This window comes from Dipodomys merriami, unplaced genomic scaffold (genome assembly GCF_024711535.1).
Source record: "Dipodomys merriami isolate MVZ:Mamm:240054 unplaced genomic scaffold, mDipMer1.0.p SCAF_328, whole genome shotgun sequence".
Taxonomy (NCBI): domain Eukaryota; kingdom Metazoa; phylum Chordata; class Mammalia; order Rodentia; family Heteromyidae; genus Dipodomys; species Dipodomys merriami.
The window spans coordinates 1139610-1166819 of NW_027204804.1; the positions used below are offsets into that span (position 1 = coordinate 1139610).

At 53.9% G+C, this 27210-nt stretch overlaps 2 protein-coding genes across 8 annotated transcripts; one reads left to right on the plus strand and one right to left on the minus strand.

Annotated features, from left to right (window-relative positions):
* The first annotated feature begins 104 nt into the window (after nt 1–104).
* Nucleotides 105–14954, plus strand: LOC138841766 (E3 ubiquitin-protein ligase BRE1B). Of its 2 annotated transcripts, none has more exons than XM_070042650.1 (20): nt 105–187; nt 262–465; nt 798–965; nt 1076–1217; nt 2290–2496; nt 3314–3435; nt 3557–3703; nt 3807–3881; nt 4521–4640; nt 4743–4922; nt 5339–5474; nt 6781–6902; nt 6991–7418; nt 7504–7621; nt 7727–7876; nt 8051–8263; nt 8341–8466; nt 10505–10645; nt 10749–10850; nt 13790–14954. In XM_070042650.1, the coding sequence occupies exons 2-20, from the start codon at nt 334–336 to the stop codon at nt 13964–13966; spliced, it is 3006 nt and encodes a 1001-aa protein (XP_069898751.1). In that variant the 5' UTR covers nt 105–187; nt 262–333; the 3' UTR covers nt 13967–14954. The 2 variants fall into 2 exon arrangements, with proteins under 2 accessions (XP_069898751.1, XP_069898752.1); XM_070042651.1 differs by having other exon boundaries at nt 111–150.
* On the minus strand, nt 14937–26541 carry LOC138841767 (zinc finger protein 629-like). 6 transcript variants are annotated; one of them, XR_011376492.1, is made up of 6 exons: nt 24760–24857; nt 23686–23792; nt 19188–23521; nt 17236–17334; nt 16697–16858; nt 14937–15836 (listed from the first exon to the last, which is right to left on the minus strand). XR_011376492.1 is itself a non-coding variant. In XM_070042652.1 (3 exons), exons 1-3 carry the CDS (start codon nt 24810–24812, stop codon nt 21057–21059), a joined length of 2625 nt encoding a protein of 874 aa, XP_069898753.1. In that variant the 5' UTR covers nt 24813–24857; the 3' UTR covers nt 17803–21056. The 6 variants fall into 6 exon arrangements, 1 of the variants encoding a protein (XP_069898753.1); XR_011376495.1 differs by lacking the exon at nt 24760–24857 and adding an exon at nt 26380–26541 and having other exon boundaries at nt 14937–16858; XR_011376494.1 differs by lacking the exon at nt 16697–16858 and having other exon boundaries at nt 14937–15788.
* Between the last annotated feature and the right edge of the window lie 669 nt (nt 26542–27210).

Genomic DNA, 27210 nt, shown 5'->3' on the forward strand with positions numbered 1-27210 from the left:
ACAAGAGGAACCCAGCGCGACCAATAAAAACAGGAAATGGAGGCGTCTCGCCACATCCGGTACCGCCTCTGGCGCCTGCGCCGTAGTCCTGGGAGGCCGGCGACGTCCGGTGAAATCCAAGATGGCGGCGCTCGGTTGAGTGTGCTGTCGGTGAGGCCCCGGGGCCCACGGAGGCTGAACTCCGCAGGTGTGCGCAGCGGAGGCGGTTCGGGGGTTCAGAACACCGGCCACTTCCACGTCTCTGTTCTCTGTCTCTTCCAGGTGACAGAAGTGTCGCCCCCGTCCTCCTGACGCCCCGCGAGGGACCTTGCGCCGCTCCTCGCCATCGCAATTATGTCTGGGCCCGGCAACAAACGCGCCGCCGGCGACGGGGGCTCAGGGCCCCCTGAGAAGAAGCTGAGTCGCGAGGAGAAGACTACAACCACTCTAATTGAGCCCATTCGGCTTGGGGGCATCTCTTCCACGGTTCGTGGGCTCTTGCTAAAATGCCATATTTCTGGTCTCCACCCAAATTGTCCAGAATCTTGCTGCCAGTTTTCCAAGCTTAGCAAGGTCCGCTTTACAGCACATAACAAGAGGTTGACAAACAGGACCCCAGAGAGCGTGTGACTTTTGTAAAAACAAAACAAAAAAACTTCAGAGTTGCAAAGGCAGAGAGGCGGAAACAGAAGACTAGCCTTCTCGTGTCTGAGCCTCTTTTAATCCTCTCTTCTAACCCTTCCAGTTGCTCTTCTCTGTCTCTAGGTTTCTGAATCTTGCTTGAAAATGCCCTGGGCCCTTCTTGTTTTCTGTCGTAGGAGGAGATGGACTTGAAGGTTCTGCAGTTCAAGAACAAGAAACTGGCGGAGCGGTTGGAACAGCGTCAAGCCTGTGAAGACGAACTCCGAGAACGAATTGAAAAATTGGAAAAGCGGCAGGCCACAGATGATGCCACTCTCCTAATTGTCAATCGCTACTGGGCCCAGGTGGCTTGTTTTCCACCATCAGCTGCAAATTCTCAGCCCTTCTGATCAAAGAATGTCACGTTGGAAATGAATGAGAGATTCATAACCTTTCTGATGCTTTCTCCCTTCAGCTGGATGAAACTGTGGAAGCCCTTCTCCGATGCCACGAGAATCAGGGGGACATGTCTGCAGGGACAGAGCCACCTGGGGCTCAGGAGGGACCTACTCGCGATGTGATCCCTCTCACAGAGCCAGGGACTTCGGATCTAAGGGGTAGGGCAGATCTTAGGAACTGGAGAGTTTATTTTCTGGGAAAGGTCTTGGGGAGGAGGTGGCCTTTGAGGACAAATTCCTAAATCCCCCACTCTACCTGCAATCTCTGAAAAACTGATTTCATGTTTGGGAATCAGCAAAGCACAGTAGGTAAGAATAAAAGGACTTGAGTCTAACTTGATTCAGAATGTTATTCATATTAATACTTGAATAGTGCTAAAAGAATAAATGTATTTGATACTGTTCTAAACCTAGCCAGATGAGAGTCAAGCAGAAATACTGTTCATGTCACCAGGGAGGAAATTTTTATTTATTTTTTTTGGGGGGGGTCCGGTCGTGGGGCCTGAACTCTGGGCCTGGGCGCTGTCCCTCAGCTCTTGAGCTCAAAGCTAGCGCTCTACCGCTTGAGCCAAAGTGCCACTTCCGGCTTTTTTTCTTTTTGCTTATGTGGTGCTGGGGAATCGAGCCCAGGGCCTCAGGCATGCAAGGCAAGCGCTCTACCACTGAGCCACCTTCCCAGCCCCGGGAGGAAATTTTTTAAAAAATAATTTTATTGCTAGTTAAGATTTTTTCTCCTGTTGTGGGGCTTGAACTCAGGGCCTAGATGTTATCCTTGAGCTTTTTCACTCAAGGCTAGCATTCTCCCACTTTCCACCACAGCACCACTTGCAGTTTTCTGGTGGTTAATTGGAGATAAAGAGTCTCATGGACTTTCTTGCCCCTGTGATCCTGAGATCTCAGCCTCCTGAGCAGCTAGGATTATAGGTGTGAACCACCAACATCTGGCCTGGAGGAAATTTTTATAAATCATAAAGGCATTGGGGCCCCTCAATGGGAATCAATATGGTATGAGTGTATGGTTGTAGTTTAGACAGAGGAAGTGATTTATCATTTCTGTACCCTTGAGGAAATTACTTCCCTAAACAGTGGTGCCACTTTCAAGGTGCAGATAATTGCACTACAGATTTTGTTAAATGAGCCATGGAGTATTGAAGGGCTTGTTCTGGAGCTTGGTACTGTCTGGTGGTCATTGCTACTGTTATTTTCATCAGTGTCTGTTTCTCTCTCCTAGAGGCCTTGCCAATGCAACTGAGACCTCCTCTTAGTGAGCCAGCCTTGGCCTTTGTGGTAGCACTGGGTGCCAGCAGCAATGAAGAAGTGGAACTGCAACTTCAGGGACGGATGGAGTTTTCCAAGGCAGCGGTGTCCCGAGTAGTAGAGGCCTCAGACCGCCTGCAGCGCCGGGTGGAGGAGCTCTGTCAGCGAGTATACAGCCGAGGTTAGTTTTTAGTACCCCTCTGCTAGAGTTGTCTGTCTCCACTTGCATCTTTGTGCCCATCCCTCCCCCTCTAGATTCCGCTAATTTCTCATGTTCAGGCAGTAAGCCATCTTCATGGTGGAAAGAATTAGTCTATGAGATGGGAATTCCAGCTTTCATTTATGGAATTGAACTCCAGAGAAATGGGTGGAGGAGGGGTGTGTGTGTGTGCACACATGCACTGCTCCTGAAACAAGGCCTCAGCTTTGTCCTTGAGCTTTTGTGCTCAAGGCTAGCTAGCACTTTACTATTTAACACATAGCTCTGTGGCTGGGAAGGTGGCTCATTACTTGAGTGCTAGAGTGCTTGCCTAAGACATAGCTCCACTTCCAGCTTTTTCCTGGTTAAGTGGAAATAAGAGTCTCATGGACTTCCCTCCCCAGTTTGGCTTTGAACTATGATCCTCCAATCTCAGTCTGCTCAGTAGCTAAGATTATATGCATGAGCCACAAGTGCCCTGCTTCCAGCTACAGGCCTCTGCAGAACATAGTGTAAACTTCAGTGGCAAGTAGTGATCCATAAGCAGAGCAGCGAATGCCTAGGTGACAGTCTTTTCCCAGCCTTAGTACTGCCTTCCTAGCCTGTGCTTTCTGGGAAAATAGTTCCATTTTCTGAGCTGCTTTCCTTCTCTGTGCAGTGGGGATAAAGACTCCTGGCTTTGTCATGAAAAATTGGCAAGATAGCTGGTGGATCACACTATACATAGCAGATTCCAGGATGAGTTAGTTCTTGCCCCATTGCCAAGGGCTTGGCTCTTACCTGGGCCTTGCCTTCTCAGGGGATAATGAACCCCCCAGTGAAGTGGCACGGGCACACACCCGGGAGCTGGGCCGTGAGAACCGGCGGCTGCAGGACTTGGCCACTCAGCTCCAGGAGAAGCATCATCGCATCTCATTGGAGGTGGGACTTGGTTTTGAGGGGATGGAATTAGAACTGGGGCAGGGTTTGGGTTAAATGGGTACTTGTGGATCTCAAGAAACTAAGTCCTTTATCTAAGTATCTGTTTCTCCATTGTATCTAGTATTCTGAACTCCAGGATAAAGTAACATCATCAGAGACTAAGGTGCTTGAGATGGAGACAACAGTGGAGGACCTGAAGTGGGACATTGAGAAGCTGCGCAAGCGAGAACAAAAGCTCAATAAGCACCTAGCAGAAGCCTTGGAGCAGGTAAGGCTGCAGGGCTAGGCAGATGATGCCAGGCCTGGTGGCTTTGGGCCCTAGCTTCTGCTTTTCATATCCATCTTCATATCCATGTCTCTTCCTTCCACAGCTCAACTCTGGGTACTATGTCTCTGGGAGCTCCTCAGGCTTCCAGGGGGGTCAGATCACACTCAACATGCAAAAGGTGAGCAGCAGCATGCTTTTTGCCATGTCATAGCATCATCTTTTTCTCAACTGACATCTATCTCTGAGCCCTGTCCCCGTCACTCCTGCAGCTCTTTAATTCCCTTATTAAATAATTCCTAAACACGTAAGTGCTAGGCTCTAGGCATATTGGAGAGGACATGATAGGTTAAAACTTCCATAACAGCACAAAGAGAAAACACAGAGAAGAAATGAGGAGCATAGTAGAAGTCTATTGGCATTCTGTGGCCCCCACACTGTTTCCCCTTTACTTCAGCTATTACATCTGGGTTTGTTTTTTGGGGGAAGGTGGTTACTAAAGTTTGAACTCAAGTCTTGCCAGGCTTTGCCACTTGTATTGTGCCCCTGAGTTTTCTTCAGTCTTAAGAACCTTAGTCCTTACTCATGTAACTGTAACCCCTCTGTACAGCATCTTTACAATTAAAAAAGAACCTTAGTCCTTAGTATTTAGCACTCACATACAGAATTTTTCTCCCACTTGTCTGGGGCCCCTTAAGAAAGCCGTTTGCTTGGGGCTTCAGAATTTACCAATGTTCTACACTTGGGTTGTGGGAGATGAGAAGAACATGTCACCCTCGTGGCTCTACTATCACAGCCTCCCTCCCCTCCCCCTCCTTAGTTTGAGATGTTGAATGCAGAGTTGGAGGAAAACCAGGAATTGGCCAACAGTCGTATGGCAGAGTTGGAGAAGTTGCAGACAGAGCTTCAGGGGGCTGTGCGGACGAATGAACGCCTCAAGGTAGGCTGTGGTTGTGGGTGAGAGGATATGGGGATACAAGGTAGGGACTTAGTCTTGAATCCTCTGGCCTCATTGAATCATTTGTGGCATCTTCACTTCTAGGTGGCCTTGCGGAGCCTTCCTGAGGAGGTGGTTCGTGAGACAGGGGAGTACCGAATGCTGCAGGCCCAGTTCTCCCTGCTCTACAACGAGTCTCTACAAGTGAAGACCCAGCTGGATGAGGCTCGGGGACTGCTGCTGGCCACCAAGAACTCCCACTTGAGACACATTGAACACATGGAGGTATGGCCCTGGAATTCGTTGAGAGCCAGACCCTTAAGGTGGGTCATTCCTGGTTTTTTGTTGTTGTTTTTTGTCGTAGGGCTTGAATTCTAGGCCTGGGCGCTGTCCCTAAGCTGTTCAGCTCAAGGCCAGCACTCTACCGCTTGAGCCACAGCGCCACTTCCAGTTTTCTAGTGGTTTATTGGAGATAAAGAGTCTTACGGAGTTTTCCTGCCAGGGCTGGCTTTGAACCGTGATCCTCAGATCTCAGCCTCCTGAGTAGCTAGGATTACAGGCGTGAGCCACCGGCACCTGGCTTTTATTCTTGTATTTGTAGGCCCTGCATGCTTGCCCAGAGTCCCATGGGCATAGATTTCTTCCTAAGGCCTGGGGTGGGGCTGAGAGTTACGAGGATCTCTTAACACCACGCCCTATAGAGTGATGAGCTGGGGCTGCAGAAGAAGCTGCGCACGGAGGTCATACAATTGGAAGACACGCTGGCCCAGGTGCGCAAGGAGTATGAGATGCTGCGCATTGAGTTTGAACAGAACCTAGCTGCCAACGAGCAGGCAGGTATGTGGTGAGACTTAATAGAGCTGGGCACTTATTTGGGGGTATTGGACCATGCTAGGGGTGGGGGACAGGTGTTGCTTGTGCACACGCAAGAAGTTAAGCCCCTTGGGCTAGGAAGGTGGCTCAGTGGTAGAGCGCTTGCCTTGCATGCATGAAGCCCTGGATTCGATTCCTCAGCACCACATAAGCAAAAAGAAAAAAAGTTGGAAGTGGTGCTGTGGCTCAAGTGGTAGAGCGCTAGTCTTGAGCTGAAGAGCTGAGGGGCAGCGCCCAGGCCCAGAGCCGCCTCATGAGAGGACTCCCCCCCCAAAAAAAAAAAGAAGCCCCTTCCTTTCACAGAGCCTTAGCAACCTGGGGCAAATGAATACCCTAGAGGGCACCCAGATTTAGGATTACAGGCTAAAAGGAAGTAGACCCAGCATAACTCCTTACAACTCAGGAGCTCCTGAGTTGTTGTTTCTGGGCTTCTCTGGCTTCTGGTGTCTCTCTGAGATACTTGTTTCACAAGATTTCTTTTTTGTTATTGTTGGACATGGGGCTTGTTGAATTTGGAGCCTGGGCTGTCTCTGAGCTCTTTTGCTCTAATGCTGCACCACTTTGAGCCACAGTGCCACTTCCAGTTTGCTGGTGTTTAATTGGAGATGAGTCTCCCCACCTTTCCTGCCTGGTCTGGCTTTGGACCATGATATATTTCTCATATCTCAGCCTCTTGAGTAGCTAGGGTTACAGGCATGAGCTACCGGCACCCAGCCACAAGATTGATTGAGTACCATCAGTCATCTAGGCTTTCAGGTTGTGCCAGTGGATAGAACAAGGAGAATCCCTGCCATTGTGGGGCAGTTCTAGTAGAAGGAAGACAGCTAATAGAAGAGAAATGAAATGTGTATATTAGTGATAAAGGTATCCAAAAATATGAATCAGGAAAGGTAAATACAGTATCCAGAGAGAGGGTGTTGCAGTTTGGGATTGAATACAGGCATATGTAAAGGAGATGGTGACATTTGTCTAAGCTTCTGAAAGAAATTCATGAGCATCTGTGAATGTTAGTTAACTATTCCATTGGAGGAGATTGGGAAATATTGAAAAATCTACCTTAGCAAAAATAACAAACAGGCAGTGTCACTTTCACTTTTGGATGAGTTTTCTTCAAGTCTACATTATTAAGCAAAGGTGAAACCTTTAAAGCCTCAGGTCTCCACCCTCCTGCACAGTAATGATAATGATTGGTTCAGCCTCTTCCCCTGATGAAATGTTGGGGCCCTAATGGGAGACCAGTGTGATAACCTTATTTCCCTCCCTTCCCCAGGGCCCATCAACCGGGAGATGCGCCACCTGATTAGTAGTCTCCAGAACCATAACCACCAGCTAAAAGGGGATGCCCAGCGATATAAACGGAAGCTTCGAGAAGTTCAGGCTGAGATTGGCAAAGTGAGGAGGGGGGGAATGCCCATGAAAGGCCCTGGCTAGACTCCGGGGAACACTGGCTTATTTCATCCCTGTTCCTTTCTCTCTGCAGCTCCGGGCCCAAGCCAGTGGCTCTACCCACCCCATCCCCAACCTGGGTCACCCAGACGATCCTGGCCTTAGTGCCCCAGCTCCAGGGAAAGAAGAGTGTGGTCCAGGCCCTGTGGGTACCCCTGACAGCAGAAAGGAGATGGCTTTAGTGCCTGGTGCCACCACCACTACTTCCTCAGTGAAGAAAGAGGAGCAGGTCCCCTCAGAAGAGGATGCCCAGGCCTTAACTCCTGGAGCCCAAGGCCCCTCTTCCAGGGGTCGAGAACCTGAGGCCAGGCCCAAAAGAGAACTTCGGGAACGAGAGGGGCCAGGTGTGGGAACCCCACCTGTAGCCTCAGCTCTCTCAAGGGTGGATCGAGAGAAGGCCAAATTAGAAGAAGCCAAGAGAAAAGAATCAGAACTACTCAAAGGTCTCCGAGCAGAGCTCAAGTGAGGCCCTATTGCTGTCCCTTCCTAACTCTGACAAGGGACCTGTCACCCAGCATACTGAACCTGCCTCCTATACCCTTCCTAGGAAGGCCCAGGAGAGCCAAAAGGAAATGAAGCTGCTGCTCGATATGTATAAATCAGCCCCCAAGGAGCAGCGGGACAAGGTGCAGCTCATGGCGGCTGAACGCAAGGCCAAGGCCGAGGTGAGGGCAACCAGGGTTGATGTGATATGCTGAGGGGCATGCTGCAGCCTTCTCACCAGAGCAGGCCTAGGTCAGGAAGCAGTAACAGAGGTCCTTCCGTTACAGGTTGATGAGCTAAGGAGCCGTATCCGAGAACTGGAAGAGAGGGATCGAAGGGAGAGCAAGAAGATTGCCGACGAGGATGCCCTGAGGCGCATCCGTCAGGCTGAGGAGCAGATCGAACACCTGCAGCGCAAGTTGGGTGCCACCAAGCAGGTGCATTCCCCTGTAGTCTCCTTGCTTCTAATATTGGCTTTCCTAGCTTCTAATAGGTGCTTCCAGCTGTGGTGACACTTAAGTAGCTTCATCCACTCTCTATCTTTGTCACATTTCCCTGTGGTTCTCCACCAGCATCTTGTCCACCAGCACTTTGCTCTTGTCTGCTTGCAGGAGGAGGAAGCTCTGCTGTCAGAGATGGATGTGACAGGTCAGGCCTTTGAGGACATGCAGGAACAAAATGGGCGGCTGCTACAGCAGTTGCGTGAAAAGGACGATGCCAACTTTAAGCTGATGTCAGAGCGGATCAAGGCCAACCAGATTCACAAGTTGCTTCGAGAGGAGAAGGATGAGTTGGGCGAGCAAGTTCTTGGCCTCAAGTCCCAGGTATAGCCATCTCAGGGAAGAGCTTGAGGGTGGAGCTGGAGAGGTAGGGCTCCCAGCACTGAGGCCCTTGTCCTCAGGTGGATGCTCAGCTGTTGACCGTACAGAAGCTGGAGGAAAAGGAGCGGGCCTTGCAGGGCAGTCTTGGTGGTGTGGAGAAGGAACTGACGCTGCGTAGCCAGGCCCTGGAGCTCAACAAAAGGAAGGTGAGGTTGGCCTGTGGGGAAAGTGGTCTGGCTCGTAGCTCCCAGCCAAATCTGATATGGGCTGGAAGCCTGCAATGCATCTTCAATCACATAGGAATGTGCTAGATCCTGTGCCTAGTACTTGACATGCTCAGTTATATTTTAGGTTCAAAGTAATTCTACCATGATGGTGTTTGTTATCACTCTCGTTTTATTTATTTTATTTTTTAATTGTGACTGTGTGTGTGTTGTGCTAGGACTGGGGCTTAAACTCAAGGCCTGTGCATTATCCCTGACCTTTTTTTTTTTTTTGCTCAGGGCTTGTGCTTTACACTTGAGCCACAGCTCTATTTCTGGCTCCCCCCATCCCTCCTCTCTCTTTGGCGATTAATTGGAGACAAATCTCACAGACTTTCCTGCCTGAGTTGGCTTCGAACCTTGATCCTCAGGTCTTAAGCCTCCTCATTAGCTAGAATTATAGGCATGAGACACAGCACCTGGCTCTCACTTCCACTTTTTTTTTGGGGGGGGGAGGGGAGGGGTCCAGTCATGGGGCCTGAACTCTGGGCCTGGGCGCTGTCCCTCAGCTCTTCAGCTCAAGGCTAGCGCTCTACCACTTGAGCCACAGCGCCACTTCCGGCTTTTTCTTTTTGCTTATGTGGTGCTGAGGAATCGAACCCAGGGCCTCATGATGCAAGGCAAGCGCTCTACCACTGAGCCACCTTCCCAGCCCGCACTTCCACTTTTAATGGGAGAAACTGTGGCTCAGGGACTTGCTGAAGAAAGAGCAGAGGTAGGAGTTGAGTCCATGCCATTCTCACTCCTAGATGCATGTCATATCCATTCATCCACCAAGTGACGAATGACTTAATTGGCAGTGGTGGTACCTGCCGCATAATTGTATTAAGTATTCAGAAGTTGCATGTTGGTGACTCACTCCTGTAATCCTAGCTACTAAAGAGGCTGAAATTCAAAGAATTTTAGTTTGAAGCTAACCTTAGTAGGAAAGTCCATAAGACTCTTATCCCAAAATAAGCAAAAAGCTGGGCTATATGCATGGCAGAGTACCAGCTGTGAGCAAGCATACCAAGCACAATAGAGGCTCTAAGGTTGAAATCCTGCTACCAGCAACAGTAACAACAAAAAAGCCATACAAACAGAAACCTCTATCCAGGTACCAGTGGCCCACGCCTATAATCATAGCTACCTAGTAGGCTGATGATAACTGTTTGAAGTTATCCAGTAAAGGAAAGTCTTATGAACCTGTTATCTCCAACTAACAATCAGAAGGCCAGAAATGGAGTTGTGGCTCAAATGATAAAGTGCTAGCCTTCAGCACAAAAGCTCAGGGATAGCACCCAGGTCCTAAGTTCAGGATGGGCATTTGAAAAAAGAAAAGAAAACCATAGAAAACAATCTAGTTTATGGTATAGTATTCAGATTAACTTTGATTTTCATCTTACTGTGTGACTATTTTATCTAATTCATTCATTTAGCATTTTCTATGTCCCTGATATATACTAGATTTCACGAAGGAGTTCCTCTCTTTAAAGGCTGGGACATCTTGTCTTGAGGGGTAGATAGCAAGCTAGTAACTCCACAAATAATGGTGTTACAGATCACAGACCGTCATGTAAGGAAACTGAGGTGGTGCCTGAGGAATTAAAGGGAAAACAGATAATGGCCCACTGGGAGCTCAGAGACTAGGCAAAGCAAAGGCCAGTTGCTCATGCCTGTAATACTAACTCCTTATAAGGCTGAGATCTGAAAGTCAGTTCAAAGTCAGCCTAAGCAACAACGTCCATTAGACAATCTCTCCAACTAAGCAGCAGAAAGCCAGAAATGGAGGCATAGCTCAAGTGGTAGAACAGCAGCTTTGAGCAAAAAGTGCACAGAATAGGAGCACACCATGAAGTGAATAACAGTTGGGAGGATGGAGCAGGAGGAGGTACAACAGGGTCACAGAGTGCAGATGTCACCTGAATGTTTTGATGCATTAGTGTTTCATGCCTCTGCTAACTCAGACAAATGCACTTCTCCTTCCTTCCACCCTCCTCAGGCTGTGGAGGCGGCCCAGCTGGCTGAGGATCTAAAGGTGCAGCTGGAGCACGTGCAGACCCGGCTAAGGGAGATCCAGCCCTGCCTGGCAGAGAGCCGGGCTGCCCGAGAGAAAGAGAGCTTCAACCTCAAGAGGGCTCAGGTGTGTGCCCCAGAGAGAGCAAGTGAGCTAGTGTTGGTACCTGGCAGGCACAGAGCTCCAAGATGAAGTCCCTTGCACTGAGCCTTTCCTCTCTCTGCTCCAGGAGGACATCTCTAGGCTGCGACGCAAACTGGAGAAGCAGAGGAAGGTAGAAGTTTATGCAGATGCTGATGAAATCCTGCAGGAGGAGATCAAGGAGTATAAGGTGGGGCTTCTGGTTGAGTAGTGTCACTTCAACCCAGGGATTATAGTGAGGAAGTTGGGAGGAGTTGTCATGGGTATTTTGGAGACTCTGGAGGTAAGGTAGGACAGCAGAAAACACTGGAGTCAGTTGGCCAAAGGCTTGTTGGTTACATGCCATGTACCAGGTACTGTGTGTACCCAGCTATGAAGTGGGAAGACTGAGACCCTGAGACCAAGCAAGGAGAGGTGGGAAAGGTAGTCAACTAATTCTCCCATTCCAATGATGAGTGATATGATATCAGAGACCACATGGGTCATGGGAACACTAGGGAATCCCTTAAATACCTGGAGGTGGAAGGATTCCTGCCAGAAATGTCACTCTAGATCGATCTGAAGAAAGGGCTGTCCAGGGAAAATGGGGATGAATGCATTTAGGAAAAAGGAAAGAGAAAATACGTATAAAATAATGAGAGTGCTGGTCAGAGCTGGCCACTGGGTTGGAGGAGGGAATGGAGGGATTGGACAATGGCAGATCCCAGGAGAGTGTCAGCAGCTAGGTTGACCAGCTTGTCTTTCCCTGTGGGGAGTTTGGAGATTTTGAAGCATATTTCTGTCTTGGTTTTCTTTTGGGGTTGGGGGTAGAACCAAGGGCCATATACATGCTAATAAGCACAGGCTCTACCCTAACCAGACTCCAGGCTCATCAAAGACTTAAACAGGAATGACATATGTGTTGCTGGGTTTGGTCTGGAGGCTAGAGGCAAGGAAAATTTGTGTGTGTGTGTGTGTGTGCTGGTCCTGGGGCTTGAACTTGGGATCAGGGCACTGTCCCTGAGCTCTTGCCTGAAGCCTTGCAATCTGTCACTCGAGCCACAGCTCCATTTCCAGCTTTTTGGTGGTTGAGGTTAGAGTCTCATGGACTTTGAATTACAGTCCTCAGATCTCAACCTTCTGAGTAGCCTAGGATTTAAGGTATGAGCCACTGGCGCCCAGAAAGGGATGGAAATTTTTAGGCTATTACATAAGTCACTGTAGTGAAAACTAGTATTTAACTAGTTGAAGGTATTGGAGATAATAGATGGGCTTAGGAGGTACATAGGAGACAAAATTGCTTGGACTTAGGCATAGATTGGCAACTTAATGAGGGAAGGGCAGTGCTGGGGAGACTCTTGGCTCTTAGATTCAGTTAAATGAAGTAAAAAAGAAAAAGAAATGAAGTGAATGGTAAGTACCCCCTTGTGAGTTAGGAAGACTGCAAGAGCAGCCCATGGCAGGCAGTGTATAAGGATGCTGAGATTGAGGTACCTGGAGGCCTTAAGAGAATGGAGGAGCCAGGCGCTGGTGGCTCACACCTGTAATTCTAGCTACTCAGGAGGCTGAGATCTGAGGATCACGGTTCAAAGCCAGCCCTGGCAGGAAACTCCATGAAACTCTGATCTCCAAAAAAACACCAGAAAACTGGAAGTGGCGCTGTAGCTCAAGTGGTAGAGCGCTAGCCTTGAGCTGAAGAGCTGAGGGACAGCGCCCAGGCCCGGAGTTCAAGACCCACAACCAACAAAAAAAAAAAAAAAAAAAAAAAAGAAAGGGAGAATTAGAGGCAGAGGTAAAAGGCACACATGACTGGTCACCCAGGGAGAGTTTGTGGCATAAAAAGAGATCCTTCTCTCCCTTTAGGAACCTCAAAGCTTAAGTGACAGGCAGAGGAAGAAAAGCCTAGAGATTGGAAGGATAGTGATATACAAGGCAGCAAATGAACTATGCCATGAGAGAAGCCCGAAGCCCTTGTGACTTGGTAGTCTTGGTGGAAATGGCCCCTGGGCTGGGAGAGGGAAGAGGTCAGAGCTGTGCTCTAAGCCACTGGAGTGAGGAAGGAGGTCAGTTGACTCTTATGGCAGTTGGGCCTTGGAGGGACAGAGATGCTGGTGGCAAAGTCTTGAGGAATCAGGAAGAAAAATGCTGGGAAGGCTGGACACAGCTGGCATTCCAAGCAGGCCAAAGGAGTGTTGAGCTATGCTTGTTGCTAGGTAATATCTGTTTGGAGTTAAAAGACAAGCCCTTCTTGGTCTGACCTCATGGCAGGTGGGAGGTGTTGGGCTAAGTGTATAGCCACAGCAGTTTCCAGTCCCAGCAAAGGTCAGCCTGGTTGAGGGTAGAAAGCACATTTCTGGTGGCACTGTGATACCCAGCTGTGACCTCACAGGTAGACAGGATTGGAATTTTGCCACAGAAAGCCAGTGGGGCAGGAAATGAAACTCCAGTTTCATAGTCTCAAAGGATACCTACTTCTTTCTGGTTTTGAGACCTTGGTGTTTAAGTGTCAGTGCCCTACTCTGTAGAATGTTGATTCCCACCTATGAGGCTATAGTGAAGACTGCTACATCTACTATTTGGTGGGTTTTGCCTGAACTGCCTCCAACTGTCAGTTTACAGTCTGGGCACTGGGAAGTTATTCCATGCTGGGTGCTGGTGGCTCACACCTGTCATCCTAACTACTCAGGAGGCTAAGACCTTGAGGATCTCAGAGTTAGCCCAGGCAGAAAAGTCCATGACATTCTTTTTGTTTGTTTTTTGAGTCCGGTCGTGGGGCCTGAACTCTGGGCCTGGGCACTATCCCTCAGCTCTTCAGCTCAAGGCTAGCGCTCTACCACTTGAGCCACAGCGCCACTTCCGGCTTTTTTCTTTTTTGCTTATGTGGTGCTGAGGAGTCGAACCCAGGGCCTCAGGCATGCAAGGCAAGCGCTCTACCACTGAGCCACCTTCCCAGTCCCGCCATGACATTCTTATCTCCAGTTAACCTGCAAAAATGCTGAACTGGATGTATGGCTCACATAGAGCCATACAAGTAGAGCACCAACTGTGAGCAAGAAAGCTGAGAGCACAATGTCCAGAGTTCAAACCCCAGAGCTGACTCACGCAAGCCCACGCACAATTATTCCAAGGTTCATGCCTTTACCTATCCAGGCGCGGTTGACCTGCCCTTGCTGTAATACCCGCAAGAAGGATGCGGTCCTTACCAAGTGTTTCCACGTGTTCTGCTTCGAGTGTGTGCGGGGCCGATATGAGGCCCGCCAGAGGAAGTGCCCCAAGTGCAATGCAGCCTTTGGCGCCCATGATTTCCACCGTGTCTACATCAGCTGAACCTGAAACTTGGGGAACTTTTGGAAGACTCATGGACCTAAGGGGCTGCTCCTCCCCACCCCAGGTTCAGTGGCCCCTCCATTCCATACCCTTTAGCCCCAAACCCCTGGCTGTCTAGTTGGTTTGGTGGCACTGGTGCATGCTAACGGGAGCGGGATGAGCCAGGCTCAGTTCCATCCTTTGCTGAAGGGCAGAGCCGCAGCTCATGGGGCTCTCCCTGGGACCCAGAACACTCAGCTGAGCTAGAATCGGGCCCTAATCTTGCTCCTGTTTTCCACAGACCCATCCAACCCCTAAGGAGGGATTCCCCACCCAGGAGGAGGCTCTCTACTTGCCTACACACAGTAAGGAGCAGGAATGGGCCAAGGGCTCAGCTTCTTGCCTAAGACAGGCCCTGGGTTCCTGGGACTTTCTAAACCCACTTACCCACCAATCCTGGACAGGGCTTTGGACACTGGTGTGGCTCTTGTGCCAAGAGCTAAAGGAGCTATCCCCTGAGAGCACTATCCTTATTTCTGGGAAGCTCTGCAGTTGCTGTGGTCACCATCCTCTTGGAGTGCTGAACTGTGATCACGTTTCTCCTAACCAACTCCCAATCTCTGCTGCTCTCCCAGGCCCACCTAGCTCTACCCCATGCATCCCACTGGACCCTCACCTTGCTTTCATCCTGGTGGCCTTAACTGCAGTGTAGGTGAAACTTCCCAGGAGGGGGAGGGGAAGACTAGCCGCAGCCACTGGGCCAACTTCTGATCATTCCAAGTAGAAGAGCTTTACAACACCGTGTGACTGAACCTGTACTAGGGATCCTGTGCACCTTCCCAGGCTGGCTCCGTGGTCTATGAAAGCAGCACCAGGGGGTGCCTGGGAGAGGCTGCTGACAGAAGCTGACAGATGCAGGGACCCATTTGGACACTGCTTGTGCTCGAGATGTCTTACACAGGCAGTTAATTGTTACAAATAAACATCCAGCCTTCAACCTGCAGAATAACCAGATATCCCAGGTTTTCATTGCTATGTCTGACCTAGGGGGTGAGGGTCTACGCATGCATCAGCGTTCCCTCCCTCCCCACCAGAATACTAGGACCAAGCAGCACTCAAGTTCCCAAATGAGCCTGAGGTGCAGCCAAAAAGCTGCAGCTGGCCACGCCCCCGGCGGTTATTGGCTGTCAGGATGCTACCGTCTCGCACAGCATCCTGGGAAGTGTGGTCCTCTTCCCCTACCCCGCCCCCCGCCCTGTGTGTTCTGTGGACGACGTCTCCGGAGGCGGGGGTTGGGGTTCGGGTGGTCAGAACCCCTCGGCGTTCCCCAGCGGCTTCGCTCGCCCTAACCTAGAGACGCACGGGGCAGGACGCCTTCGTCAGGAGACTTGCTTCATTGAGCCTGCGCGGCCTGCAGCGCGCCCGCGGATCAGCGCGTCGTGGGCTCAGCAGGCCGAGCCCCTGCGGCCCTGGGACTGGCACCGGGATCCGCCGCGGGCGGGGCTGGTGTGGGGGCCGGGCCCGTGCTCACGGCCTTGGTGGCGGCCATCGCACCTTCGCAGGGCAACGTAGGTTTGGCCGTGACGCTTTCGTGCGGACTTGCCGCTTTGTCCGCTGTGGAAGTCCGCCAGGCTCCCGGAGTTTTGGCGGGGCCGCAGCTGCTGGTCCAGATGGGACTGGAGACGGAGATGCGGGCTGCGGTGGCTTCGGACGAGGAGGTGGCGGTGGCGGGGACGCTCGTGGAAGCCCGGGCCGCGGTGGGGGATGACATGGGGCCCCTGAGCCAATGTCCGCGGCTGGAGGCTGGAGCGTCCGAGCGTCCGGAGCGCCGCGCCGGCCAGGGCTGGGAAAACGCAGGGCGTTGCATCACAGAGACGTGGGCACCGGCACCCTGCAGAGGATCGGTGTCCGGGACTGGCGCGGGAACGGGCCGGGCGCAACCAGCCCCCTTTCCTGTAGCCCTGAACTAATGCAAGTAGTAGCTGCACATCGGGTGCCCCCAAAATCTGTGCGCCTCCACATCTAATACTAAGATAGGTATCAACCCTTCTCAAGGTCAAGCCCAAGGGAATGGGGGGAAATTCCCAGAATCTCAGTGTCTGATGCCACAACAGCAGAAACAATAAGTTTCCGTTAAGGTGAGCCTCCAGGCGCTGGAGGGACTCACCTTTGATGGTTGTCAGGAGGTTTGAGCTCTTAGTAGCCCTAGTGATCTCAGTGGTGTCCCGGGGTCACAAGGATAAGGAGGCCAGAACTCTTCTTGAGGGAACAGATGGCATCCCTGATTTGGATGTGCCTAGTGCCTGTCTCGGCCAGAAATTGACCAGTGGAACATTTGACTGGGATCACTTCCAAAACTTCCACTGGGTCCCGTGGTGCTACACTAATCTGGTTTTTCTTGTGTTCCTTGCCTTCTGCTGGTCCTATTCCCCCACCACTTAACTAGATCTCTCCTTTCTACCTTCCTCTATCCCTATACCCCTATTCCTCCAGCCCAGTCTACCACTGTTTACAGGTGGAAAGGAACATGGCATTCTCAATCCTTCAGTAACATCTTTTCCCTAAGCTCCTCAAAACAAGACGCCCATTCTCTGCCCTCTGCTCCCTCCCTGATTTCTTTAATCTCCTCTAAGCTCACACCTGACTGTGTGCCCCATTTATCCCGGCCTCACTTCTGACCTTTCCACAGGACTGTGTCTCCTGAGACAACCCCACAAATACACACTTGAGTCACTTCCTCCTGAGTTATACCTGGCCCTCTGCTGTGGCAACATCATCACTGGGTCCACAACCTCTTCCGCTAAGACTGAACCAACCCCTGTGCCCTGGTGCCTGCAGTCTCCCTGGAGTTCCCCCTCTTTCCTGAGGAAGACTCCAGCTCTGATGTAGCTCAGTGTCCTCAAAGGTGGAGTCCTAGGGGTGTGGAGAAGCCTTCATTACTCATCTTTCCATAAGAAGCAGGTCCCGCCTCTCGCCTGCTGCACCTTCCCACCTCCCTTTCTAGGTGGGGAAAGAAAAAGGAGACAGCTTGCAATGGGATCAAGGGCAGAGAGGCTCAGAACACACTTTCCTGCTTAGAGAAAGAGTCCCCAAGAGAGAGGTGGAGTCAAGTGATAGGCTAGAGCCAGGCAGCCACTCGGGGGCCACAGTCAGGCTCTGGAGACAGCTCTGAAGCAGGCTTGGCATTGAAGACTGCTTGGAGCAGCCCCAAAGAGCCCAGACAATGTGGAGCCCAGGCTAGGCCCAGGCAGGCCCAGCCCTGAGGAAGAAAGGTTTGTCTGGTGCAATACCTGTTTGCAGAATGCCTAGCTGGTCTGGCTTTCCTCACTGGCTTGCTTGTATCTTGGGCAAGTGGCAGCCCTTCCCCAAACTCAGCCTCTCCACAGGATCTATGGACAGGGAAAGGACAAGACAAGTCTCAGTCCAGAGAAGGAGCTGAGTCTGGACCCAGGACACCAGAAGAGGTGGCACCAAGGGGGTGGGGGTGGGGTGACGAGCCAGTGAGGCCACCCTGGGCCAAACAGCTGAGCCTGAGTTGCCAGAAATTTGTCCCCATACACTAGTGTTGGAACTAGGTACCAGTGAGAGTGGTTCCGTTCTGTCACCAGGTCATGAGATTTCTCCCTGTCCTGCAAGGGTGTGTGTGTGCGCGTGTGTAGGTCTGAGACTGGAACTAGAACTCAGTACCTGTCACTTTTGCTCATTGGCAAGTGCTCTACCAACTGAGTCACTCCTCCAACCCCAAAAATGTGGATTTTAGTAAACTCTATAAAGCTACTGAACTTGCACAAGCACTGGACAGGGACCCTAGAGGCCACAGGTTAAAGGATGGGCCTGGAACTGCATCTAGCTTAGCGGTCACTCATGAACTGGCTCTGGGAGGACAAGCTGGGCTTGTTAGAGGCTGGACGGAGAAGACAAAGAACACCTGGGAAATCTTATTCCCTTTATTCTCTTCAACTAATCAACATGACCACCGGTGACACGACACTTATCGACACATAACACTCAAAAGTGGGGCCTCTCCACTTCCCTGGGGGACAAGTCAGGTGAGCAGGGGTTCCCTTGTTATAAGAGCCAAGGAGTCTGGGAACTGCTCACTTCAGGGGGAGTGCCATGGGAACCCCCATCTCACGGTTATGATGGTTTCAAGTTTCCCCCATTCAGGATTCACACCCAGTTCCCATCTGACCTCATCCACAGCAGCTTCAAGTTGCACCCTAAACTGAGATCACTTTGTCCCTCCTTCCCTCTGCTTTCACCAATGGCTCTGCTGCTGGCTGTGGGGATCCTCCCGCCTGTACCCCTACCCCCCAGCACTTGGGGCCCAGCCCAGAGGTGGGGAAGAGGGTTTGACTACATTCATTACACCTTGCAGACTCAGTTCTCTTGGTTCTGTGCCTGAATTGGTCGGACGGACAGATGCTGGGCGCCACAACCTCCTCAGTGAGGAGCCTCCTAAGATAAGAGCTGGATCTGGGAAGGAGGTGGCCAAGAGGGCAGGCTTCACTCAGGGTCCCCCATTCTGTTTCCTAGTAGGAAGCCCCAGATCCCACCAGCCTTGTCTACATGGTTCATTTGGCACCGGGGTCGACCAGCTGTCACCTGTCCCCACAACATGCGAGCATCCTACTAAGTACGCTACACTCTAGTTCTCAACAGGCTACAGTCTCCTCGACTACACTGATCACCTTCCCCCAGACTGGCCTCTGAACCCCAAAAGCTGTTCCCCAGCACGCTTTTGGGAACAGATTCTCAGACTTCTATCTGAGGGAATCTGCTTCTAGCTTTAAATTTGTCTCTACAACTTGACTTCTGTTACCATCTTAGAGGGGTTATAGGCTTAGACTCAGAGGACTTTCTCCTCTTTGTCTTAGGGACTGTCCCCCATTTGTTGACCTTTGTCAATCTGGAGACGCGCAGGCAGGGCTCCCTCCCGCGGTGGTGGGCTTTTACCTGGCACTTGGGTAAGTGGGGGCTTTTTGTGACTGCGATCAAGGCTCCCCTCTCCCCACAGCCATAGAAGGCCTGCCTCACCTCCCCAGCAGGCTGGGTGGGGAGGGGGTGGTTCTCCCACAATGTTCTAGATTCAGTCCTTTGGGGGGCAGGATAGATGAAAGGATGCCGGGTTTTTCACCTTTAGAACCTTTACGTAATGGAATTAGAGGTTTCTCCTCCACAACTTTGCAGGAATGTTAGGGCATCCCTTTTCTGGGTACCCATCTCCTGAAGGGCCCCTCACCTGGCATCTTGATCCTATTATTCCAGGACAGTGTCACTGGTGTCAACACGGAGTCGGGGAGCAGCACTTCCCCTCTGCCCCATCTTGAAGGGACTCCAGGGCTGGGGGTGGGATGGGCTTCTTGCTGCAGATGTTTCTTGCCAAAAATTTCATCCATTCCACCTGGTGATCATCTCTCCTTGGTCATAAGCTGCAGTCACGTGAGCAGGCTTGGCTGAATTTCTGAAGTGTGTCACACTGAGTGGTGTGAAGAGAGATGAGGCCGGCAGGACCGCGTTTCTCCTCATCCATTTCCCTCTGAAGGTTTCAGGCTAAGAGAGGAGCTAAGGGGATGGAATTTGTCCCTTCCCAAGGCCAAGATGGAGCTGGGTCATTCCTGTCTCCGACAGGCTCAAGTACTGGATGGGGAAGGTGGCTAGGCTTCCGCTGGACTCTTGAGGGACTCTGGTCCAGTCGGAGAGTTGGCTCATCCTTGCCATATGAAAGGCTGAGGTGGGAAATCAGGTTGCTGGTCAATCAAAACTTTCTGTTCTGCCATCTTGTCCCTTGTTGGCCACAGAGAAGTCAGGGAGGACAAGCCTGCAACAAGCCTTGAGTCTCTGAAGGAATTTATTCTTTGGAGGTCGACTAGCAGCGATTCTCCCTCTCTATTGAGGACAGCAATTGGAGGAAATTTGCTGCCACTGAAGCAAGTATGGTGGCAGTTAGATCGCAGGGAGGAAAAATAAAACAAAAAAAAACCCCAAAACCAAAAACCTGATCGTGAGACCTGAGATTGTGAGGGAGGCCCCCTCCAGGGTGGAGGCCTCTCAGAGTAGACATTTCCAGCTGTGCTGGGGAAAAGGTGATTCCACCCAGCTCGTGAGAGTCTGGGGCGGGATCTGCTTGCACTTGAAGTTTAACAAGCTCCCAAGGAAGGGAAGAAACTGGCCTGGAGTTCGCTGGGTTCCAACTGAACTGTTTCTCCACCTTGCTCTGTGTCCCTCCAAACACTAACGGAAATTCCTCCTATTTTTATTTTATTTATTTTTGGTGGTGGTGGTTTTCCACTATTCCTACACTGTTTCTTTTTACTGCATTCCAAACTTCAGCCCTTAAAAAGGCTTGAGATCATTGCCTGCCTTCCCCATTTTTGGGCTCTTGTGGATTCCCAGATTCCATGGGTCTCTTCCCCACACACAGTTCACCTAAGATTAACCTCTTGTATCCCAAAGAACCCTCAGTGTAACGGGATGAATTAGCCCTTTTCTGGTTGCTGTGGTTTAGCTCCTCTGTGGGCTTGAAAGCTCCTCATTTGTCATCTTCCAGTTCCACCCATTCCTCCACTATCCCCCCAGCTGAGCTTTGTCTTCAGTGTAAGTGTCCAAGGTGGCTGGGAGAAGTGGAGCAGGTGTAGGGAGGGCGTAATCCTATGCATTCTGGGAGTTACCCTCTCAAGTCAATGCCACGCTGTACCACCCTGGCCCTATAGGATCTGGATACGGTTTTATGGGGTTCGTCTAGAGACATATTAGGACCTCTTCCTACAATTAATAGGGCTTTTGTCCACTATGGTTTATAGGGTTTTTCTGCTACAGACTTAAAGGACTTTATTTTCCTACATAGGTATAGGGTTTCTAACCCAACAGTTTTTCTCTACTGCCTTACAAGTGATTCCCACGGACAATTTTATAAGGATTTCTCATCACTGGTGTAAAAGCACTATTTTCCCCAGGGTTCTTTCCCTCCCGCTTCTCTACAGGAAGATTGGGTTGTCCTCCTTCCCCCCACTTGTTATGTCTGTGTGGGGGGTGGTGTGTGGGGTGGGGAGAGTGGGGGAAATCCAGTGCTCCTCTCTCTAGAGAGAGGCCCCTGGTCTCCAAATCCATCTCACAGGGAGACACCCGGGTGACAGCTCCCGTGGAGGAGGAGGGCGGCCACTTCTGTGAAGCCGTCTCCACACTCCGGGCACAAATAGGGCTTCTCTTCCAAGGGGGCTTTGGGGCTCTCCCCTTCCCCGTGGCTGCTGCTCGGGGCGGGGGCGGGGGCCCCTCCCTCCGCTGCCTGGCTTGTGGATAGGCTGGCTGGCTCGGGCAGGGGGTCCTCGGGCCTGGGGGGCTTTTCCTGGGTGTGGGTTTCCTGGTGGCGGAGGAGGGCCAGGCGATCGAGGAAGGAGGCCCCGCAGTCGGAGCAGCTGTAGGGTCGGGCCCCGAGAGGGCTCCTGAGGTGCTCCAGGAGGACGGAGGAGCTCTTCCCCACCTCGGGGTTCTTCTGGGACTTCCGGCCCGCGTGGACTTTCTGGTGCTGGAGCAGCTCTGAGCTGAGGCCAAAGCTCTTTTTGCACTCAGGGCATTTAAAGGGCTTTCTGCCGAGGAAGGGGCTGGGCGCGGACCCTTCCCCGGGGCCGGTCCTCCCCACGCCGCCGCCGTGCGTGAGCTGGTGCTGGAGGAAGGCCGCGCGATCCGGGAAGCTTTCGCCACAGTGGGAACAGATGTAGGATTTGGAGGCCAGCAGCCCCCCCAGCCTGTGGCCCAGGCCTTCCTGAGCCTCGGACGCTTTCAAGGGCGGTCCCGGGGGGTCCGCTCTGCCCTCTGCCGCCCCGGGGTGGGAGTTGCCTCCGAAAGGGAGCCTCGGGGGGCGGAGCTGGGGGGGCTTGGGGGCGGGGGGCGCGGGGAGGCCGTCGGCGTTCTTGTAGGGGTTCTCGCCGATGTGGATCCGCTGGTGCTGCATGAAGATGCCCTCGTCGTTGAAGCCCTTGCCACACACCAGACACTTGTGCGGTTTGGCTCCGGGCGGCGGGGTGAGCAGGGCGGGGTCCCCGAGGCCCAGCAGGGCGTCGCCCTGGGCTCTCCGCGCGGGGGCCTTGCCCCGCTCGTGGATCACCCGGTGCTGCTCGAGCTCGTGGGCCTCCAGGAAGGCCTTGCCGCAGTCGGAGCACACGAAGAGGTTCTCGTCCATGTGCGTGCGCACGTGCGTGATGAGGTTGGAGCTCTGGCTGAAGCTCTTGCCGCACTCGGGGCACTTGTAGGGCTTCTCGCCGGTGTGCGTGCGCCGGTGCTGGATGAGGTGCGAGCTGCGGATGAAGCTCTTGCCGCAGTCGGAGCACTTGTAGGGCTTCTCGCCGGTGTGGATGCGCTGGTGGCGGATGAGCGTGGAGCTCATGATGAAGCTCTTGCCGCAGTCGGCGCAGATGTAGGGCCGCTCGCCGCGGTGGATGCGCTGGTGGTTGATGAGGTTGGAGCTGACGCTGAAGCTCTTGCCGCACTCGGGGCACTTGTAGGGCCGCTCGCCCGTGTGCGTGCGCTGGTGGCGCAGCAGCGTGGCGCTCAGCGTGAAGGTCTTGCCGCACACGGGGCACTTGAAGGGGTCCTCGCGCAGGTGCGTGCGCTGGTGCTTGATGAGCGTGGAGCTGTGGCCGAAGCTCTTGCCGCACTCGAGGCACTCGTAGGGCTTCTCGCCGGTGTGCGTGCGCTGGTGCTGCGTGAGCTCCGAGCTCTGGATGAAGCTCTTGCCGCACTCGGTGCAGCGGTACGGCTTCTCGCCGGCGTGGATCTTCTGGTGCTTGAGCAGGTTGTGGTTCTGGCCGAAGCGTTTGCCGCACTCGGGGCACTTGTAGGGCTTCTCGCCCGTGTGCGTGGCCTGGTGCTGGATGAGGTCGGAGCTGCGGTAGAAGGCGCGCCGGCACTCGCCGCACTTGTAGGGCTTCTCGCCCGTGTGCGAGCGCTGGTGCTTGATGAGGTTGGTGCTCTGCGTGAACGCCTTCTCGCACTCGGTGCACTTGTAGGGCTTCTCGCCCGTGTGCGTGCGCTGGTGCTGCACCAGGTTCGAGCTCCAGCTGAAGCACTTGCCGCAGTCGGGGCACTTGTAGGGCTTCTCGCCCGTGTGCGTGCGCTGGTGCTGCACCAGGTGCGAGCTCTGCGTGAAGCTCTTGCCGCACTCGGAGCACGTGTTGGGCCTCTCGCCCGTGTGGATGCGCTGGTGCCGCAGCAGCTTGGACCACTGGCTGAAGCTCTTCCCGCACTCGTTACAGATGTACGGCTTCTCCGCCCCGGCCGGCCGGCCCTGCACCAGCTCCCGCAGACTGGGCTCGCTGGCGGGGACCACGGCGGGGCTGTTCCACGTGGTGAGCGTCCCCCACTGCCAACTGGCCTCGCAGGCCTTGGTCCACTCGGATGGGGAAGGCACTGCTTCCGGGGCTGGGGGGTCGCCCGGGGTCTGGTGGTCTAAGGGGGTGGGGGAGTCCCGGGGGGCTGGTGCGTCCTTGGGTTCTGGACTCTGAGCTGGATCTCCCAGGATGATCTCCTCCCCAGCACTTCCCCGCCGAGGGCTGTCCTCTTCATTCCCACTCTCGGCACCTACAGACAGAAAGGGAGTCTCCAGCCCCCGGCTTCTTTCAGAACCCGGGCTCTGGCCTCTCTTCCCTCCCCGGCCACTTTTTTCCCCCCGAGTCTGGGCCCCTCCCTGAACGGGGATCCGGCGGTGTCTCTCAGGACTAGCAGTCCCTGCTCTTGGCCCTCACCTCTGTGAGCCTCATCTGGACTCTCTTCAGGAGCCTCCAGATCCGGGCCCCACAGCACTGTCTCGGGCTCCATCCCACAGCTCAGGACTGCGAAGGCTTCAGGGACCCTAGGGGAAGAGAGAGGTGGGCACAGGGTGGGAGATGATTCTATTTATTCCTCGGAGCCTCACTGTATCCGTTATGCCTTCTTCGACAGAACAGAAAAAAATGAGCGAAGCCAGAGGTCGGTGGCTCACACCTGTAATCCTGGCTACTCAAGAGGCTGAGATCTGAGGATGGAGGTACCAAGCCAGCCAGGGCAGAAAAGTCTGTGAATCTCTTATCTCCAGGTAACCAGTAAAAAAACCAGAAGTAGTGTCGTGGCTCAAGTGGTAAGCGTACTAGCTTTGAGTGGAAAACTGAGAGCCCAAAATCCTCTGCTCAAGCCCAAGAGGAGAGGGGAGAGGAGGTGGGGGGGGGGGGAAGAGGAGCACTGGTTTTTCACTGTGACCTCTTTCACCCTGTAGGCCTGATTGCTTCTCCAGATCTTAAGATCACAACTAAGCAAGTCAGTGAATTTAAGAGTGCAATTAAAAACTCATCAGTCATAACCCTTTGAACCCGGACTGGGGGCTTAGAGAAAATCTAGCACTTACAATGAAGAGAGGTTCTCACCCTATACCTCTAATGCCCAGAGGCTAAGAAACCTGTTATTTTGCGAATTAGAGGAAGCTCATTAAGGCACCAATTTTCCTCCTTAATAGGGCTGCTAATTGAGACCAATAAACTTTCCCCTTACAAGCCCCAGAGAGAACTGAGGCTGAAACTAAAGGGTTAAAGAAACTATCCTCTCCCACCTCCCCACCCCCAATTTCCCAGAGGGGACAGGAGCGCATCAAAATGACTGGGCCTGGGCATTCACCCATTATCTAAGTGCAGAAAGAGTCAGGCTAGAGGTTGGGGCAGGGAGGTTGAAAGTGAGGGGCCTCTTCAGGAGCCTCTGGGGAGGGAAGCAGAAAGGAAGGAGAGGTGGACAATTGTGGAGGGCACTTGCAGGGCACAGGGCGCCTGCTGAAAAGCCCCCATTTCTCTCACCCAGGCTTCCCAGGAGCAACCCCGTGAGGAGACTCAGGACCCAGGCTGTCCATTGTACAGATTAGTAAACGGAAGGACTTCTCCAAGGTTCCAGGCTGGGAGGCCACAGTGCTAGGACCACAAATGCAGGGCTCTGTATGGCGTCGTCTGCCCCCATCTCTGAGAACACGAGGTGACCTTGGGAGTCATGTGAGACTCAGACTCATAGGGCTGCTGGCAGGAGCCAGAGAATGGGGACGAGCAAAACTCTGGCCCTGAGAATGGGTTGGAGAAATTCCTGGGAGGAGAGTTCCCTTGGCTAGAAAAGGAGGAGCTGGACTCAGTGACAAAGGCCTGATAATCTGTGTCTGTGATAATGGAGATCAGACTGAAGCCATTGAAGCCACCATTACCAACACCCTGGGAACCTTCCTTCCTCTCTCTCTCTCTCTCTCTCTTTCTCTCTTTCCATTTTAATGCCTAGGACAGCACCGAACCCATCATAAATGCTCAGTAAACATTTGCACGAGATGAAATGAATGAGCTCCATGCACCCTTACTCCTGGAAAACCCGCTGTTAGGTTCAATTCCTTTAAGGAATAATTGCCAAAGGATTGTCAGCAAAGAAACCCAAGTTCGCAGTGACCAGCCCGCTCCCTGGGGAAAACACAGCCAGCTGTCACTGCCTGAAAGCCGTGAGAAGATTCCAGGATGAGAGACCGAGGCCCAATAGCAGAATGCCTGGAGGAAGACTTCTCCCAACACTTAGACCCTCGAGGGATGCCTCAGGAGTGACCTACATCCACCACGTAGGCAGGGAAGGGCAGGGCAGGGGGCACCTAGGTGGACGGATGGGCAGCGCGGGCAGACAGACAATGGTGCACAGGGGGACCCAAGGAGGCAGGTGGAGGGGCCGGCGGGCCCCTGCCGAGGAGCAGCAGGCGAGACAGCAGTTAGCTCTGAGGAAGTCAATCCATTTCTTCATAGGGGTAGCAGCTTGACCTCGGAGACACCTCCCCTCCCCGACCTGCCAGGGACTTTGGGGAGGTGGAGGCAGGACGCTCTGAGGAGGCCGGGAAGGGTGGACGGGACGGGCGAGGGCTCCCGCGGGCTCCACTGCCAGATCCACAACCCGTTGGTCCCGAGTGGGAAGGCGAAGGGTTAATGGCAGGCCACATGGACCAGGCAGGTGGGAAGGGGGGTGCGGGCGGGCCGGGGGACGTCGCGGCGGCCCCGCGGCGGGGAGAGGAGCGGGAGCGGCCCAGGGTGACCCGGGCGGGCGGCGGCGGGCCCCCTTCCCGCAGCCGGCTGGACCCCGACGCGCGAGTCCGCCGGGTGAGGAGCGCGCTCCCGGCCCGCGGGTGCGGACCCCGGGCCTCCTGCCGGGCTCGGCGCCCGGAGCCCCGGTTCCCGGCCGGCCGCCCGCCGCCCCGCGGCTCTGCCCGGAACGCCCGCGCCCCTCCCCCACGGACCCCCGCTCCCACAATCCTCCGCCGGCCCGGGGGCCCCCACCCTGCCCGGCGGCGGGGGAGCGGGGGGCGCCCCCTCCCGCCCATTGTTCCCCGCGGCCGCCCCGGGCCCTCGGGGCCAGCCCCCCCCCCCGCCTTCCCCCCCCCCCCGACCCAGGCGTCCCCAACTCACGGCTCTGGGGTCTGGGAAGCAGCCCGAGGGCGGATCGGGCCCCGGGGGACGTAACCCCCGAGCGCCCTGTCCCGGGGGGGGGAGGGCGACCGGACGCCCCGAGCGCTGGGGTCCGGCGCGCGGGGTGATTCCAGGCTGAGGACCCGGGGACCAGTTCAGGGTGACTGGGACGGAGCAGGAAGTGACCCCAGCTTCCCGGGCCCCTCTAGCCTGGAGTCAGAGCATCAGCTCTATGGGATTTAACCCTTTGCTGCCCGCAGCCTGGGAAAAAAAAAGAGTGGGCCGGAGGAGCGCGGGGGGCGGCGACGGCGCCCCCGACCCGACCCCGCGGGAAGGGCTCCCGGCACCCACAGGCCAGCGAGGGTCTCCGGGGTGGGGGCCGCTGGCCATCCTGCAGGGGTTCCCCGCCGGCCCCGACGCCCCGGTGGGTCGCAGATCCGCTGGCTGCCGGTGGTCCCCCCGGGGCGGGCCTTTGTCCCCACTCACCCTGCCGTGGGGCGGGGACGCCCGAGTGCTGGGGTCCCGCCCGGGCGGGCGCCGCGGACCCCGGGGTAACTCGCTACAGTCTAGAAAGGACTGAAATAAGTCATGGCAAAACGATTGCGAGCCGGGGGCCGGGCCAGCAAGGATTTGCCCCTCTTCCTCATCAGATGCCCTTAGAAGAGGAAACTGAGGCCCAGGGTGGCAGCCAAGAAACCAGTGGGGAGGGATTCTCTGATAAAGGAGGGTGTGCGTGGGGCCCGCAGCTGGCGGGGGAGGGCAGCTCGCCACATGGAGGAACCTCCAGAAACTCAGGAACAAGGCCAGGGTTATGCAGTCCTGAACCCCATT

Coding starts and splice junctions, on each gene's coding strand:
- LOC138841766 (XM_070042650.1), top strand. CDS start 334: ATGTCTGGGCCCGGCAACAAACGCGCCGCCGGCGACGGGGGCTCAGGG. Junction 4,923..5,338: donor GACACATTGAACACATGGAG/GTATGGCCCTGG, acceptor CACGCCCTATAG/AGTGATGAGCTGGGGCTGCA. Junction 6,903..6,990: donor TTCAGGCTGAGATTGGCAAA/GTGAGGAGGGGG, acceptor TTCTCTCTGCAG/CTCCGGGCCCAAGCCAGTGG.
- LOC138841767 (XM_070042652.1), bottom strand. CDS start 24,812: ATGGACAGCCTGGGTCCTGAGTCTCCTCACGGGGTTGCTCCTGGGAAG. Junction 23,793..24,759: donor GTTGCTCCTGGGAAGCCTGG/GTGAGAGAAATG, acceptor CTCTTCCCCTAG/GGTCCCTGAAGCCTTCGCAG. Junction 23,522..23,685: donor TCCAGATGAGGCTCACAGAG/GTGAGGGCCAAG, acceptor TTCTGTCTGTAG/GTGCCGAGAGTGGGAATGAA.